Source organism: Camelus dromedarius, chromosome 2, assembly GCF_036321535.1.
Source record: "Camelus dromedarius isolate mCamDro1 chromosome 2, mCamDro1.pat, whole genome shotgun sequence".
Classification (NCBI taxonomy): Eukaryota; Metazoa; Chordata; class Mammalia; order Artiodactyla; family Camelidae; genus Camelus; species Camelus dromedarius.
This window is the reverse complement of record NC_087437.1, coordinates 12671378-12689076: the sequence shown is the minus strand read 5'-3', so window position 1 is coordinate 12689076 and position 17699 is coordinate 12671378. Positions and strand designations below refer to the sequence as shown.

Sequence of the window (17699 nt, the reverse complement as noted above, 5' to 3'; positions counted from 1 at the left end):
TCTTTTCATTTTTACACAGATCATGGAAAATGCAGAAATAAACAATATTATCAAAATAGTTGGTCTACAGTACAAGAAAAGTTATGATGATGCAGAATCTCTGAAAACTCTACGCTATGGAAAGATAATGATTATGACTGATCAGGTTGGTTTAAAAGTTGCCACATGTTAAAACTCGTATCTTTTTCAGAATGTCCTTTTGCTATTTGTTTCATGAGATTTGTTCCAAGATAGTACAAGTGAAAGTGATTGTACACCTGGAGAGGGGGAGGAGCGTTGTTTAATGGCACTTTGTGTGTGAAGCACGTTTTACATGATCTAATTTATGGTAACCGTCTTTTTGATTAGTTACTTTAACAGTGTTTTTAAATGCCATAAATATGGGAAGAGTAGAACACACACTGTAGTATTACGGGGTTAAGTCTTCCTATAAGGAGGAAGGAAATGATGAAACTTAAAAGTAAGAGAGGTTAATCAATAGGATAATGGTTAATATTCATATATGATGGCATAATTTGGGATGCACAGAAAACTAGGAGGACTTGAATTGTAAAATGGCAGTTATTAGGAAAGAACTAAATAATTGAAAAGGACGAGTTTCATATGCATCCAACTACTTGTCTCTTGTGTACTCTAATTGAAAGCATTGGTAGAGAAAATCTTCAACTGAGAAGCTGCCAAATGGTTTTAAGCAGAAATTTGTCAGTTTTTATGTTAAGAGAAGACTTGTGAATACCCATATTCCATGGATTTCTTCTTCCATTGCCCAATTAAGTGGCATTATAATGTTTCACGTAGTTCTGCCTTTAAATCATTTTTTTCGTGAAATCTGGGTTAAAGTATAAAAAACATAATGGTGTAGTATATTATATAATGACAGAAAAATTCAGACTGTCACTTAGCTATATTCTTTATTTGAATTTTAAGAAAAAAATTTTTACTATGATCATCCAAAGAATTACATGTTATGTTTTATAAAACGCAGTTCTAAAATTTGAATGGAATTTTGCCTCTTATGTGTATTTATACATTTAAAAATCTGATTATATAAGTAGCTATATTTCATGAAATTGTTATAGCACTCTTTACTAACATTTATTTAGGATCAAGATGGTTCTCACATAAAAGGCCTACTTATTAATTTCATCCATCACAACTGGCCATCACTTTTGAAGCATGGTTTCCTTGAAGAGTTCATTACTCCTATTGTAAAGGTACTATTTACATCAATACATTTTTATATTGTTGTCTTAAAAAGTAACAGAAAAACTAATTTTTTTTATTCTTCATTTAAGGCTAGCAAAAATAAGCAGGAACTTTCCTTCTACAGTATTCCTGAATTTGATGAGTGGAAAAAACATATAGAAAACCAGAAAGCCTGGAAAATAAAATACTACAAAGGTTTGTATTCTAAAACACTTAAATTTTGTGAAGTTACTACTGACAAATTTATTTTTATGAGCACATTATAAATATTTTCCAAGTTTGTCTCTTTTAGCCTTCAGAAATAGCCATTACTGGTTTTTAAAGAACTGTTATGGAAAATTTGATGTAAGTAGAGAGAGTTGTAGAAGGGGCTTCCCATGTACTTAAACAATCACCATTTCATGGCCAGTCTTGTTTCATCTAAACTCTTCTCTTCGCCATCCCATTAGTTTGAAATAACTTCCAGGCATTAATTATTTCAATAATACTCTAGTACATATCACTAAAAGAATTTTTTTGCCCGTAATACCATTATCATACCTTCTTTAATAACCTTAAATATTCAATCCATGTTAAAATTCTCCTGATTGTATTAAAAATGTTTATTTCTGGTTGATAAGTCTCTTAAATATTAACATACTGTTTCTCTTTTCATATTTTTCCCTTAGAATTTATTTATTCAAAAAGTTGGATTTTTTGTATAATTTCCCACATCCTGGGTTTTGCTAATTATCCCTACAGTTTCATTAAATATGAAGCATGTTCCTCTGCCCCTTGCTTTTTGTTAACTGGTAGTTAAATCAGAGGCTTGATCAGATCTGGATTAGGTATATATGACAAAAGCATTTAATAGGCGGCTTTGTTTGTCTTTTTTGTCTATTAAAATTGATCACTTGGTGTAGGTGTTGCCAGCTTGATCCATCAGCTCTTCAGCTAGTGATTTTAAACAGCCTTTGATGTTTATGATTTACTTAAAAAATTTTTCAGCTTTATTGAGGTATAGTCAACAAAATTGTATGTATTTAAGGTGTAAACATGATGGTATATGTATATATTGTGAAATGATTACCACAGTCAAGTTAACATCCATTATCTCAGTTACCTTTTTTTTATGGTGAGAACATTTAAGATCCACTGTCTTAGCAATTTTCAAGTATACAATATAGCATTCTTAACTATAAACATTATGCTATACATTGGATTCCCCATAGCTTTTTTATCTTATAACTGAAAGTTTGTACCCTTTGACAGACATCTCCCCGTTTCCCTCTCCCTCCCGATCCCTGGCAGCCACCATTCTATACTCTTGTTACCATAAGCTTGACTTTTTTTTTTTCAAGATTCCATATATAAGTGAGATCATACAGTAGTCTTTCTCTGTTTGGCTTATTTTCACTTTTATTTTTAAAATTGTGCAGGGCTGGGTACCAGTACAGCTAAAGAAGCAAAGGAGTATTTTGCTGATATGGAAAGGCACCGCATCTTATTTAGATATGCTGGTCCTGAAGATGACGCTGCCATTACCTTGGTAATCAAGTTAATTTTAAAAAGTCTCTCCTAATATCCATTCCCTGTATCTGCTATACTTTTCTTCCCAGTCTTGGTTTTCTGTAATAAGTTTCTTCTGAATTCTAAAGGCCAGCCTGGTTAATCTTAGTGTCATGCCCCACCACCCCAGATTGTGCCCTACCTTGATAAGTCTTTGATTCAAAGACCTCTATTCAAGTGTATTTCTGATAAAAGCATATTGGAAAAAACCTTAATTTCCCAGAAATTAATAATTAGTTATTTGCTTTTATGCATTTTAATTTTATTATGAAATTCATTTTATTTTTCAATGTGTGAAATTGCTACCTGGAATCTTTCAGGCATTCAGTAAGAAGAAGATCGATGACAGAAAAGAATGGTTAACAAATTTCATGGAAGATCGGAGACAGCGTAGGTTACATGGCTTACCAGAGGTTAGTCAGAAAGAGTGGTGATCTGGGGGAAGAAAGAGAAAGAGACTAAAATTCATGCAATAATAGTGACATAATTGCTGCATAACTTTTCTCTTAGCAATTTTTATATGGTACAGCAACAAAACATTTGACTTACAATGATTTCATCAACAAAGAATTGATTCTCTTCTCAAACTCCGACAATGAAAGGTCTATACCATCTCTTGTTGATGGTAAGTAGCTTTTGTTTAAGAATCTTTCTCATTTTTGTTTTTTTATCAAGCATATTTTAATTTCATAAACTTTAAGCCATCCTCATAATAGTAAATTTAAAATTCTGAAGTTGCTCTTGAGATGTTTTAGTAGTTCTGAAATGTTTTGTATTCTTTAATTTGAATCTTTTAAACCATGTTGAATTTTTAAAGAAAATTAACTTTAAGGCAAATTTTTAAAGATTTTGCCCCCAAGTTGTTGGAGACTTTCTAAAATAAGAAGTAAAATGAGATTATGATAAGTTCTAAAGTGTTTATCAGAGAATGAATTTTAAAACCACCTTTATTCCTCATTACCCCAAAACCTCATGCTTTTAACTTATTTAACTTGACATTAGAGCAGAGTTTAGTCTTCTTTCTAGAGCTTTTTGATTTTGATTTTGTAACTTTTAGCAAATTAGTAATCTTTATGTTTCTTGTTTTTTCAGCTGATATTCTGCCAGTTCATCTAGTGCTAGCTTTAAGTTACATCCCTTTTCTAACACGTTGCCCAATAATTGCAGTCTAAAGTGGTCTCAGATGCCTATGAACTTCTATGCCAACAATTGTGTGCGTCTTATTTTACTTGTGTTAATTTTGCCTCCTCAATTAGATTATAAAATTCTCAAGGAAAGTGGCCTTATTTTATCATCCTTTTGTTTCTGCCATGCTCTGGCCCATGATGATGATGATGATAGCTAGCATTTACTGAAAAGTTTACTACTAAGCTCACTGGACTGGAGCAAGAAGGATAAGGAAGCAGAGTGCTTTGCTTGCGTTGTCTCATATTACCCTTATGATCGCCCTATTAGGGAGGTAATTATTTCAGTTACACTGATGAGGAGACTGAGTCTTACTGGTTTAATAATTTACAAAAAATCACATAGCCAGGTTGAGAAGAGTATCCAGATTAGGGAGATTCTAAAGCCTGCATTCTTAAATATTAGAACACATCTCTTCTTTGTAAGAGTTTGCCTGATTTAGGACATTCTAATAATAGTTTTCAGGCTGATTGATGGCTTGCTGGTACTTTAATTACAACTGACATTTTGGGCATATGAGTGTTTGGAAACTCCTTGAAAGGAGTTTGGTGCCACTGAGTAGTTCTTTAAGACCCAAAGGGGGTCTTTCAATTGGTACTTCACTTTTGGAATAGACTGAGACAGTATAAAAGGCGTTAATATGTACTTATTTGTTACAGAAGCTCAGGTAAACAATTTTAGTTATTTTTTCAGAAGCAAACTATATCTTTGCTTTTTTTCTTTTGAATATATAGAACACTGTTGTCACTAAAAGAAACATTATAACTATAACTCGAGTAATATTTTAAAAAGAGGGTTGTTCTTTTTAAAAATAGGCTTTAAACCAGGCCAACGAAAAGTTTTATTTACCTGTTTTAAGAGGAATGATAAACGCGAAGTGAAAGTTGCCCAGTTGGCTGGATCTGTGGCCGAGATGTCCGCTTACCATCATGGAGAAGTAAGCATTGAGATTGGAATCAATTGAGAGCTATACTTATTGGCATGAAGAATGATAATTAAGCATAATACAGTATTTTTCCTTTTATTAGGCCTTTGGAAATGTATGAGGATTGAGAGTTTGGGTTTTAATAAAATTAGGAAATGTACATACAGAAAATTTAGAATATTAATGTTGTGTTCTGTTTGTTTCCGCCCTGTAGCAAGCATTGATGATGACTATTGTGAATTTGGCTCAAAACTTTGTAGGAAGTAACAACATTAACTTGCTTCAGCCTATTGGTCAGTTTGGAACTCGGCTTCACGGGGGCAAAGATGCTGCAAGTCCTCGTTATATTTTCACAATGTTAAGGTAATAATTTGTTGATGTAATGGTATAAAGTTTTATTTGAAGTTTATTGGAACTAACCAAATGTGTAATAGAGTTGTTACTATGGAGAGAGATGATTGGGTTATTATGTTGAGGGTGAATGTTTCAAATTATTCATCACATGTAGAATGAAATTTGTTGATCTCAATTTTTATGAATTATTGGTGAAACCAGTCCTAATGAAAGTAAGGATTTTTTCTGATCCCAGTTTATTTTTTAAGCTGAAGATGGGTTTTGTGGTTTAGTCAGAATAAGAGGAAATCCTTAAAAAGTTATTTATCAGTACTAAGAATTTAGGCATTTGAGTCAGTAAGTAACATAAGTGAAACAGGGCTATTTTTATTCTGGCTTTGTGCCTAAGAGAAATATATTCGGTAATAAAGTTAGGTAAATTTTATTGTTAAAAAGTTTAAGTTAAACAGATGTAACCAAAATTCTTAAAAGAAGTGCATTCTTTTTAAAAGATTTTTTGAAATATAAAGTCTTTAATTATGTATTAAGTTTTATTTTTTAAAACTGTGCAGTTGTTCCATGTTTTTGTTTTTCTTTTTATTAGCTCTCTAGCAAGACTGCTTTTTCCTGCTGTGGATGACAACTTGCTTAAATTCCTTTATGATGATAATCAACGTGTAGAGCCTGAGTGGTATATTCCCATAATTCCCATGGTTTTAATAAATGGTGCTGAGGGCATTGGTACAGGATGGGCTTGTAAACTACCCAACTATGATGCTAGGGAAATTGTGAACAATGTCAGACGAATGCTGGATGGCTTGGATCCTCATCCCATGGTAATTATGTAGAACTTACTGCTTATATTGTTTTTCGTTTTGGGTTTTTTTTTAACAAATGATAATGTGAAAACTACAAAGGCCAATCATTTTAGAAAAGTAATGGAACCATTTTCATTTTAGAACATATTGTAGACAATAAAGACCTTATTAATGTGTAGCTTGATATGTGCTTACAGTCTAAAAGATACAAAGTTTGGAAAAAGCCTGGGGATAAGATATATAGGGAGAAACTGTTTACTAAAATTTTAAAGTAGTCTGTATTTCAGGCTTTCAGATATCTAAATTATAAAATGTTTTCATGACAAAATTATACGCAGCTTTATGTTTTTGCCTTTAAATTACTGAGTCATATTAGAGTTGTAAGGATGCTTAGAAACACATTGTGTATATTTTAATATATCCCATACTTTAAAATTTTTGCCCCTTTCTTACATCATTTACTGTGTTTGCTTCTTCCCCCAAACTTCCTCCAAGAAAAACTTCTCAAAAAAAGTGTCTTACCCTCTTTTACATGATTTAAAATCACCTAGAAATTTCCTTTTATCATGATACACTTAAATATATTTTTATTATAAAAATGATCGTGCTTATTGTAGAAGATACAAATAAGCAGAGAAAAAATACTTCTGGTATGTAGAAAAAAACTTAATATTTTTATGTATCTCTCTCCAAGTTTTATTTCATTTTTGTATTTTAAAAGAAAACAAAATATTAGATTATGAGGGTGATTTAAAATGTTTTTCCTCTAAATACTTTGTAGTACTTTAAAGTATTTCTAACAGGTATCAAATTTTTATGCGTATAGCATTTTATTTTAATTATTTCAGATGCATTTTAGAGTGTTTATTAAGTCAGTATATTTGATCAGTACATGTGTGTCATATATATGATACTGTGGCTAAGTGGTGAGATGAAGTACCAGTTCCTGTCTTCAGAAAGTTAATGTGTTGTCAAGGCAAGACATCTGGGCATGAAGTTTACAGTGACAAAAGATACCAGTAGTTGCTCAGTGCGCCAGAAGAAATGTCCTGTACTATATGCCTAATTCCTTAATGATAATAACAGATACGAATTTTAGAAGAGGAAGAGATCACTTATAATTAGGCTGAGTAAGATTTAGATGGATGGGGTGTGCGGAGCTGAATAATTGTCAGGGCTGGTAGAGGGAGTGAGTGAAAGTGAGACTATTCAGAAATTAAAATGTGGGAGAAGAGGACGGATCTGGAAGGCAGGTCATTGGAGAAAAGTTAGAAAGTTAGATGGGGTCCAGATTGTGGAAGGCTTTTAATGTACTATCTGAGGAGTTTGAATTTAAAGGATTATTAATCTAGGGGAGAAGGAAGTATGGAGTGTATAGGCTGGAAAAAAGGAATATTCTTGGAAGACTAGGAAAGATGATACTAAGGTTTTGAGATTGGGGGAATGTTGAGATTGTATTAACAGAAGCTGTGAATTCATGATTGAGTGATTATTTTGAGAAGGACTTGCGAATGAGAGGAATTTAGTTCTGGTCATGTTAACTTGGCAGTAGCAATAGACTGTCGACTAAGGGGCATTCACATGTGGCACTGGCACTCAAATGAGAAGGCAGGACCTCAAGGTATTTTATTTTTCTCTGCAGCTGCCAAACTACAAAAACTTTAAAGGAACTATCCAAGAACTTGGTCAAAACCAATATGCAGTCAGTGGTGAAATATTTGTGGTGGATAGAAACACAGTAGAGATTACAGAGCTTCCAGTTAGAACTTGGACACAGGTTGGTATAAGTATGTGTGCAGCCTGTGAGGAGGGCAGTTAAGTTAAGCAATGCTTTCTGGTAAGAATATGATTCTGTCAACATTCGCACTGTTTCTGTATAGTGTTTAAACATTCCTGTATACATTTTTGACTCATTCATTTGAGTTTGTGCTTTGATTCTTCAAATGGTAATTTAAAAGCTTTTTAACTTATCTAAATGTAGAATGACTTAAGCTAGCTTTAAGACTATTATCTTTGTTTATGTTGAAATGAATAGAATAATATGTAAAAAATAGTGTTTTGAACCCTTATAAATATGGTCAATAAATTCATGTCGATCAGTATCAAAAGTATTTGTGTCACCTCTTGTCAGTTCTAGTTGATGCCATCTCGTTATACTCTTAGCCTTTTCCTTGCCCTTTGAGTGTGAGTAGATCGGAACCATTACCTTGTTTATCTTCTCTCTCCATTGAGATCCTCATATATTGTCTTCCATAGTGACGGGGCAGGAGATGATAGAGATGGAGGTTTCCCCTTTTTTCTCCACTGCTGTTGAGAATTTTTTAAAAATTGCATGACTTGTGGTAAGAGAACATGAATGTATGTCATGAAAGAATTACTTATTTTTAAATCTTTTATAGGTATACAAAGAACAGGTTTTAGAACCTATGCTAAATGGAACAGATAAAACACCAGCATTAATTTCTGATTATAAAGAATATCATACTGATACAACTGTGAAATTTGTGGTGAAAATGACTGAAGAGAAACTAGCTCAAGCAGAAGCTGCTGGATTGCACAAAGTTTTTAAACTTCAGACTACTCTTACTTGTAATTCCATGGTAATTGACTAGATTTACTGTGAATTTAACCTTTCTTGCATGCTGTAAGTTGGAGTGTTGTAATTGGCTTCAGACGGGAGTGGCTATAGGACATTTGAGTGCGTTTTCCCACTTGTATATGTGCTGACGAATCTAGAAACACATTTCTTTCCCTCTAATCTTATCCTCTACTCTTAACTCCAGCTCTATATTTGTGGATCTGGGCTCAGAACACACAGGATACACACACCCTCACATATACTGACTGAAAGTTATGAGAATGATTGTTGCAAGATTTCCATGTGCCTTATGCCTGTTTCTATTAGCATTTTAGTTGGGGAGTACTCATCTCCTAATTCTAATCTGCTTTATTAAACTTATATATTAGTGTTTGTATATAATTGGGAAGGGAGGTAAAAAATGAAAATGTATTATTACCCTTGTTCCATTCCAAATTAGCTTTTGGACGTACGAGAGAATAAAAGAAAAAAAATCCAACAATAGCACAGTGATTGAGAAAGTGCCATAATCTGCCAAGCAAGGAAGATTGAAAAAGGACAGAGAAGAAGTAAAATTTCCCCCCAAATTGAAGTTTGAGTGAATTATAGCACATTTATAAAAAACAAAAAAGAGAGGCAGATGCATATCCATTTAGTATATGGGAGGAAAAAGAACCTTAAATTTAATATTTTGAACTTATTGATAGAATGTATTTTTAGTTTGAAAAATTTTATTAGGTGGTTTTATAGCCATAGTTTGTATACTTATAAATAAGAACTTTTCTAAAGGACCTATTTTATCTTTCAAAATTACTCCTATTTTAAATATTTTCATAGTTTTGAGAATTGAATTACCAGTTTCTTGGCATCACCAAAGGAATATTTACAGAAATGTGCTTAATTTTGGTTGTGTTTAATGGCTTTTAGGGCTGGTATGTGTTCACATAAGTGTATTATGGTTATTTTAAATACTGTAGATGTCGTACAAGTTAATACCAATAGAATTTATGTAATCTTTAAAACTTTTACATAATCTTCAAAAACTTTTTGTTTTGCTTAGGTACTCTTTGATCATATGGGATGTCTGAAGAAGTATGAAACTGTGCAAGACATTTTAAAAGAATTCTTTGATTTACGGTTAAGCTATTACGGTTTACGTAAAGAATGGCTTGTAGGAATGTTGGGAGCAGAATCTACAAAGCTTAACAATCAAGCCCGTTTCATTTTAGAGAAGATACAAGGGAAAATTACTATAGGTAAGAGGCAACTTTTAAAAATTTGAACATTATTTAAAATGGATAAAAAAACTTTGTTAATAGAAGACATTTTTATCAGTAGAATATAAACAAATACAAATTGAATCTCTTTTCTTGATCCTAACTTTATTTTTCCCTCACATAGAGAATAGGTCAAAGAAAGATTTGATTCAAATGTTAGTCCAGAGAGGTTATGAATCTGACCCAGTGAAAGCCTGGAAAGAAGCACAAGAAAAGGTAATCATTTGCAGAACAAGACATTCAGAGAAGCTTTTAAAAGCAACTTCCAAAGCAAACAAAACAAATCCAACCCCTGAATTTTAAATTTAGTACTGCTAACGGTGCTGAGTGATCTGTTTGGAGACTGAAGTCTTCTGTTTACCCACAAAACAGATACAGGACAGGAATTTTCAGTGCATTCCCACCGCAAAGCACTTTGCTAGTGTGGCTCAACCAGGGCCTGGAGAAGTGCCTCCAGGTCTGAGAAGGTAGCTCAGTCTCCTCAGCCCTTTCTCTGAGCCTGCCGTTAAAGGGCTGTGGTGGTGGTGGTGGTGGTGGTTTTGTGAGGTGCATTATGCCATCTGGGAACTACACTGGTAGCACAGAAATCATTTCACCCTGGTCAGTTTGTGGTCACAGTATGGTATCCAGCCACCATTCACTTGATCTGGTTTTGGTTTATGCTGGGGAGACTAGACACAATATGTTCAATATTTATCAGTATTTATTGAGCACCAAGTATGTGCTCTGACCCATGCTTAGATCTTTGGCTGGAGATTTCAACTCTGGAACTTCAGATTAAAAGTCTGATGTTTCATTAGTGAAATTGTCCCATTTTAGATCATAGAGGACTAATATTCAGTGAATGCAGTACTAAAACTTTGCAGTTCCTCTCAAGAATTAGCTTCTTACTATTTACTGCGTATGATTTAAAGAAAAATTTTAAAAGGCAGTACAACATTGTGATTGAGAACACAAATGTACAAAAGGAAGGAAATTGGAAATGATTTTCATATACTTAATTAACATATTGTGTGTATGTGTATGTACGATACTGATAATGTTAGCATCTTTAAAAAATAGTTATGATTGGTGACAAAATTTGAACTGAAACTTTAAACTTCCATACATTTATGAGTTCTCACCCATAATGTTTTTCATCAAACTACATTGAAATACTGCTTTCATTTACATTGTTTTTCTCAGTTTTAAATAGTCAATAGAATGTCGTATGTTAGAGTGGATAAAATTAGAATAAATGATATATTTAGCAATTACATATTAAGATAATAGGTGTATTTGTTTTTTGAGGAAAATGGGGTAGGCAAGATGGGGAGTGTTCAAAATTCAGATGATTCAGGCACTTTGCTTTCCTTTCAGTGTGTTTTATCACACTCTGAAACCCCAAATTATGGTTTATACACTACTTGCCCTTCTGTATCACTGTTGGTTTAAATCATGTATTTTAAAAAATTAGCTAGTTAACTAATGAATTTAATGTTTAGTTTTAAAAAATAAAGATGTTCAGGGTTTGAGAATGCCCTTCTGGTAGAAGTAGACTTCATGGGTAAAAGCTAGTGCTTGATTTCAATAATTTCATCGTTACCATCAAAATTTTCTTAGCATCTCGGCCACGTGTTCACTTTGGGGATTCAAGAAACAAAAGGAACTGCTCTTTTATAAGAGTGTCCTGTTGTATGTAGTGTTGGAGAAGAGAGAGTTATAAAGCAGATAATTAGAAGATTAAAAACAGTAGAATTCTGTCACTGGAACTTGAAAGATTTTTTTTTCCTTGGTTTCTCAAAGCATCCTTAGTCACCTTCACATTGACAGTGATAGACACACATATTCACAGAGCACTCCTTAACAGTACTTGGTCTGTCTTCAAAACCTAGAGCAAACAGACTTCTGAAGTGTGGGTCTAAACAGGATTTTATGACACTAATGATATTTTAAATAGTGGTGTAACAACCTTAATTTTCCATAGCAACACACTATTTCATGAAGAAATTTCAAAAACTATAGAGTGAATTAATTTGTCATAAATTATCTAGGTCCTTATTAATCTATCAACTCAACACCAGCAGTCCTTATTTGGCTAATGTTACTTAATTGAGTTTATACTTTTGTTTATGTAATGAAGTATCTTGCTTTGCAATTTTTACTTTTATCCCTTCTAAAGTACACTTAAACTTTACTTTGTATATATACATTATTTTACTGAAAATTTTTAATTAAATTGTAAAGGTTTTTTTTTTTTTTCTTTTTTGGTTACTAGAAGTGAACTTTTTGTTTTATGGAGTATCAGGTTAACTCAGTCATTTTTATTTTTTAATTTTTTTTTTTTTAATGGAGGTACTGGGGATTGAACCTGGAACCTTGTACATGCTAAGCACTCACTCTACCACTGAGCTATACCCTCCCCCCAACTCAGTCACTTTTAATTATCAGAGTGCCTTTAACAATTGAGATGCAATTTTATTTAACAGCTGTTGTTACTTAAAAAATTTTAAAGGTGATGTCACCTATAATAACTTCTATTAAATTCATTGGATTTTAAAATTTAATATTAGCATAAGTTTTTTATTGAAACTGTTTCTATGAAAAAAAGATCTTATGAACACAATTTTAGAATAGTTCTTAACAATTCTTACTCTAACTCACCAGCTCTTAAATTCTTAAGTGAACTTTTTTCTTAGTCCTGACCTGAATATTCTTGCTGGAGAGAATTTTTATTAAGAATTCATCCTTAGTGAGTGACTACCTTAGCATATTTATTGTAACCATGAAACGTTCTTCATAAGTGATATTTATTTTAGGTTTCAGATTGCTCATTCACTCACCATATAAAAATCGGACAAAATGCAATGATAAAACATTAGTTCTGCTCTATTAATTTTAAGATGTAGTGTCTTCTCAAGCAGTTAATTTTTCATCAGATTCCTGGATAAATAGGGACTGAATATACCATTCCTTTTGATGACTTTATTGTGTATGTTTAGAAAATTTAAACTTTTTATAGGAGATATATACTCATAGGTAATCTTACAGATAATCTAAAATAAGTCCACCACCCTGAAGATGTAGCATTAAGAGTGTAGTATGTATGGAATTTGAAACTCAGTATTCAATAAAATTCAACATTGATTTGATATTATACAGGACTTTAATATAAAGTTTATTATTTTTTACAGGCAGCAGAAGAGGAAGAAACACAAAACCAGCATGATGATAGTTCCTCTGATTCAGGAACTCCTTCAGGCCCTGATTTTAATTATATTTTAAATATGTCTCTATGGTCTCTTACTAAAGAAAAAGTTGAAGAACTGATTAAACAGAGAGATGCAAAAGTATGAACTTTTGTGGGTTAAATAATTTGAAACTGTTTCAGTATTATCCATATCTTTTTCTTTTCCAAAAATAAATACTTTGATTTACCCTTTATGTATATGTTTAAAAATTATTGAACGTCTAAATCATACTGCTTTTTTTTATTATAGGGGAGAGAGGTCAGTGATCTTAAAAGAAAATCTCCTTCAGATCTTTGGAAAGAAGATTTAGCAGCTTTTGTTGAAGAACTGGAGGTAGGTTAAGTCTCCATTAAAGTATATTTGGAAAAGTAATGCTTATGACACAAGAATGAACATTTTTAAAATTTAATTATCCCAGAGTTTCTTTTAACTCTATGAAGGTTAATGTTTTTGTAAGCTGCATTACGATTAAGCTTTTAGCTATATGAAGTCATAAAGAAAAGTTATGTCTGGTGTAGATGAGTGAGAGCTATAGAGTTGAAATTTAGAATGAATTAAATTCTACTACTTACTATTAGTTAAAATTTCTTGACTGACTTCAAATTAGCTTATTGATTCAATTTAATGTTTTCCCTCAAAGAGAGAAGAGCAATGTATATATGATTGAATATAGGTACTTTTATTTTATTGTATTTTTTAGGTACTTTGATTTTTAAAAAGTAGAATGATAGTCTCTTTAGGCTTTTAACAGAGAAATTTTAATATTTTTTTGTTATAACTTAGTTTTCTCCAGGTAGAACTCCAATTTAAAAGAGAAAAGAAGAAATATAGAGGAAGATATAAAATATAAACTTTTTCTAAAATTGCCCAATTTGTTTTTAAGCAGTTAATCCACTTAAATTCTTAGAATTAAATTCATGGTAGCAGTATGATCATCTGATTTTGCATAGCATATGATAAATTACTATTTATTATTACTCGTATGACATTACTTATATATCTTGCTTTTTAGTTGCTTCGTTGATCTATTGCCCACGTGCTCTAGTTTTATTTTCATGGCCTAGTCAGAATTAAAACTCTTAGGAATGAGTGTGGTATATTAGTTGCCTAACAGAATTTCTGGCATTTTTTAGTGCTATCATTTTAGTTTCCCTTAATACCGCAATATAAGTTTGCCTTGATTTATACTTTTCTTATATAATTATGAATTACATTTTAAAACATTTGAGACCCTTTTTTTCCTGCTGACTTTTACAGTTAAAAATTAATATCCATTAAAGATGAAGTAAGCTAAAGCAAGAGTAAAGAATATCTTTATATTTGTTAACAGAAATGCCTTTTTGTATGATTTGCTGTGATTCTGATACCAGGTCATCAGAAGTCTTGATTCCATAATACATCGTAGGATCCTAGAATTGGAGGGGACCATGTAGGTCATTTAGTTACTACCCCCTTGTATTACAGACGAGAAGTTAGTTGGATTTGGGACTACAAACCAGGTCTTCTGACTTAGAATTTTTTGGTTTTTGCTTGAATTAGATCGCCTGGAAGGGAAGCTTGTTCTTTAGTGAATAAATAATAGTAGTTTTAATGTCTTAGGCAGGAGTGATTGTCTTTTCTAATGAGTTGTCATGCATCGTCCTCTTCCCCATCCTTTATGATTACGCGTCAGAGAGTGGAAGCGCAAGAACGAGAAGACGTTCTAGCTGGAATGGCTGGAAAAGCAATAAAAGGTAAAGTTGGCAAGCCTAAGGTGAAGAAGCTTCAACTGGAAGAGACGATGCCCTCACCTTATGGGAGAAGAGTGGTTCCTGAAATTACTGCTATGAAGGCAGATGCCAGTAAAAAGTTGCTGAAGAGGAAAAAGGTATGACGTGTCTTTTGCTTCAGCTCGTTGGTAGGGTCGACCTCCATAGTGATGTATGTATGTATTTTAATTTTACTGTGTACTTAAATTAGAGCTTGGGAAATGAGCCTCAGAGCTGGGGTGAGACTGGGGAGTTCTCTGTACAGAGCTAACATTTGAAGCGCTGGGGCTTTGCGGTACCAGACAGGTCCCTCTTCTATAGCTCTGATAAACTGATGCCTGCACTGCTTCCCCCTTACCTCGCTTCCCACTGCTCACAGGTTCACTTACACATAGAGCTGGCTTCCTCCGTAGGAAAATGGCTATTCTTATTTTCTGACGGGGTTAGCATCAGTTCTCAGCACATTTCTCCTCACCTTACATGGTCCCTCTGAGTGACCTCATTTATGCCCAGGGCTAATTTTCACTTACAGTGATGACTCTTTAAGTCGGTGTCCCTAAGCTATGATGTTTTTAGGAGTGCCAGGCTAATACAGCTGTCAGAATGCCCCAAACCCCTCAATGCAGCATGCCTGAAATGACCATTATCCTGGTTTAGAAACCTGCCCTTCCACCTCTGTGCCTTGTCTCAGTTACTGGAACTGTCAGCCATCACTAACATAGGGCCAAACACCTGGGAGTTTTCTCCTTTAATCAGCAACTATTTTCTATTGATTGCCTATGAAATGGCTCCAAAATCTACCCTCTTATCTTGGTCCTCGTTGACACTGTCTTGGAATTCAGTATGTTTTCTCTGAGGTAATTTAAGGTGATCCTTGTAGCCTGTTTTCCCACGTCTAGCCATCTGATCACGACTTCTACCTTTCTTCACTTCATTCCTCTCAGTCTGGTCTCTTACCACCAGAATGATGTTCCACAAAAAACAAAAAGCCTGCTCATTACACAGTGACTCCTAGTATATACAGTGATTTAGCACCTACGTTCCTCTCCTGTGTTCCCATCTGGCTTCTCTTTCCTCTCATCTTTCCTTGAATCCTAGCAGTGTGTGTGAGTAATTATCTTTTGCTTGGGGTGCTCTTCCCTCCTTCCTTTTCCTCACCTGGCGAACGTACATGGTTCTTCCAAGCCCAGTCAGAAAGGCTCCTTCTCCGTGGTGTCTTCCCTGACCCTGCCTTGTGCAGGATTGCTCACTTCTCGTGGGTTGCTGTTCCTCCTCCCTCTGTATTTGTTGTGTTGTGATGACTTGCCCTTATGTCTTTCTCTCTTTCTCTTTAAATAGTCTCAGGGTCAGGGGACGTTGTCTGATAATGCCTAGCAGTACATGGCATGGGTTGCGTATTTTCCTTCAATAATCTGAAGACTTTTGTCTCGTATATAGAGGCCTGAGCTATAGATATATATTTTTTCAGTACCTCTTGGTGTACCTTAGCTATGAGTCTGAAAGTCGCTTTGATAAGCAAAAGCTGCCTTCTTATTTTTCATAGTCGGTTTTAAGAAGCTGTCATCTCATAGAGTGTACCGGAAGATTAGAGTGCTGAGCAGTGTCATTTGCTACAGATAAATGAGATAAAGTAAAACATGGTCTGATCAAAGTCATCTCTTAGGACCTCAACAGAATCACATTTTATTTTATTTTTTTTTTGCTCATCTGAGCTGAAAAAGTGATCTGTTGGCTATAAATGTATCTCTAAAATACACGGTGTTAATTTAATTTTTATTTTTACTCATGGTTTGGTTTTCTTTTTAATGTGTAGGGCGATCTTGATACCACAACAGTGAAAGTGGAATTTGATGAAGAATTCGGTGGAACACCGGTAGAAGGCACAGGAGAAGAGGTGCTGATCCCGTCAGCGCCTATAAATAAAGGCCCCAAACCCAAAAGGGAGAAAAAGGAGCCTGGTGAGGAACTGTTACAAAGTATTTTTTGCGAGAAATTCTATATGTACAGGGTGTTACTAGATTCTTTCGATTGTGCTTTTTTTCCTAGTAGTTGAAGTAATGTTTTCAGTTGTCACAAGCAATTTGTCATTTTATGATGAACTTTTCATTATAATAGTTTTATTTTTACTAATGACATTTGGATAGGCATTGGTATATGTCTTATTGTTGTTCTTTTAATTTTAGGTACCAGGGTGAGAAAAACACCCACATCTTCTGGGAAACCCAGTGCGAAGAAAGTGAAGAAACGGAATCCCTGGTCAGATGACGAATCCAAGTCAGAAAGTGACTTGGAAGAAACAGAACCTGTGGTTATTCCACGAGATTCTCTGCTTAGGAGAGCAGCTGGTATTGTGATACATTATTTATTTATTTTATCATATATTATTCTTTGGCAAAGCTGTTATTACTCATATAAGTGGTATTATTAGTATTATCAACATTACTGAAGTACTAAACCATTAGAAGTTACAGTTCACAAAGATAAAAACCTGCTTTACAGAATGATCTTTTCTAGCAAAGTTGGACATAAAACAAATTTCTCTAAAATAAATCATGTTTTCTTATTGATTTTTATTATAAAGTTTGGGTTATACTCCCTCTGTAGTTTGGAGATATTTAGTTAAAAAAAAATGTACGTTGGTGTAGTAGGACTCCTAGAAGTGCTTTATAGTTTTCTTTTTGTTTTGTTTTCTACCCCTTGTACCATAAAAAATTTCCCCCTATTTTAGGAGTCTGGTTCCGTATGCACACAGCGTAATTTAGGTAATTACAGTGCTGGAGTTAGGCAGCAGAATCTCATTTTGTTAATATATATTGCTATTAAGCATGTGATTTGATGCTTTCTGAATATT

General features: G+C 33.5%; 1 protein-coding gene across 2 annotated transcripts in view; it reads left to right on the top strand.

Annotated features, from left to right (window-relative positions):
- TOP2B (DNA topoisomerase II beta) overlaps nt 1-17699 on the top strand; it is a 57344-nt gene that overhangs the window by 30452 nt on the left and 9193 nt on the right. For both annotated transcript variants that reach the window (XM_031434469.2, XM_031434535.2), the window contains exons 13-30: nt 20-145; nt 1104-1214; nt 1296-1401; nt 2625-2734; nt 3075-3167; nt 3265-3379; nt 4755-4876; nt 5079-5227; nt 5802-6033; nt 7658-7792; nt 8415-8615; nt 9654-9849; nt 9995-10086; nt 13044-13199; nt 13350-13433; nt 14773-14967; nt 16662-16806; nt 17032-17193. In XM_031434469.2, the coding sequence (XP_031290329.2) occupies nt 20-145; nt 1104-1214; nt 1296-1401; nt 2625-2734; nt 3075-3167; nt 3265-3379; nt 4755-4876; nt 5079-5227; nt 5802-6033; nt 7658-7792; nt 8415-8615; nt 9654-9849; nt 9995-10086; nt 13044-13199; nt 13350-13433; nt 14773-14967; nt 16662-16806; nt 17032-17193 (2530 nt within the window). The remainder of the gene's footprint in view (nt 1-19; nt 146-1103; nt 1215-1295; nt 1402-2624; nt 2735-3074; nt 3168-3264; nt 3380-4754; nt 4877-5078; nt 5228-5801; nt 6034-7657; nt 7793-8414; nt 8616-9653; nt 9850-9994; nt 10087-13043; nt 13200-13349; nt 13434-14772; nt 14968-16661; nt 16807-17031; nt 17194-17699) is intronic.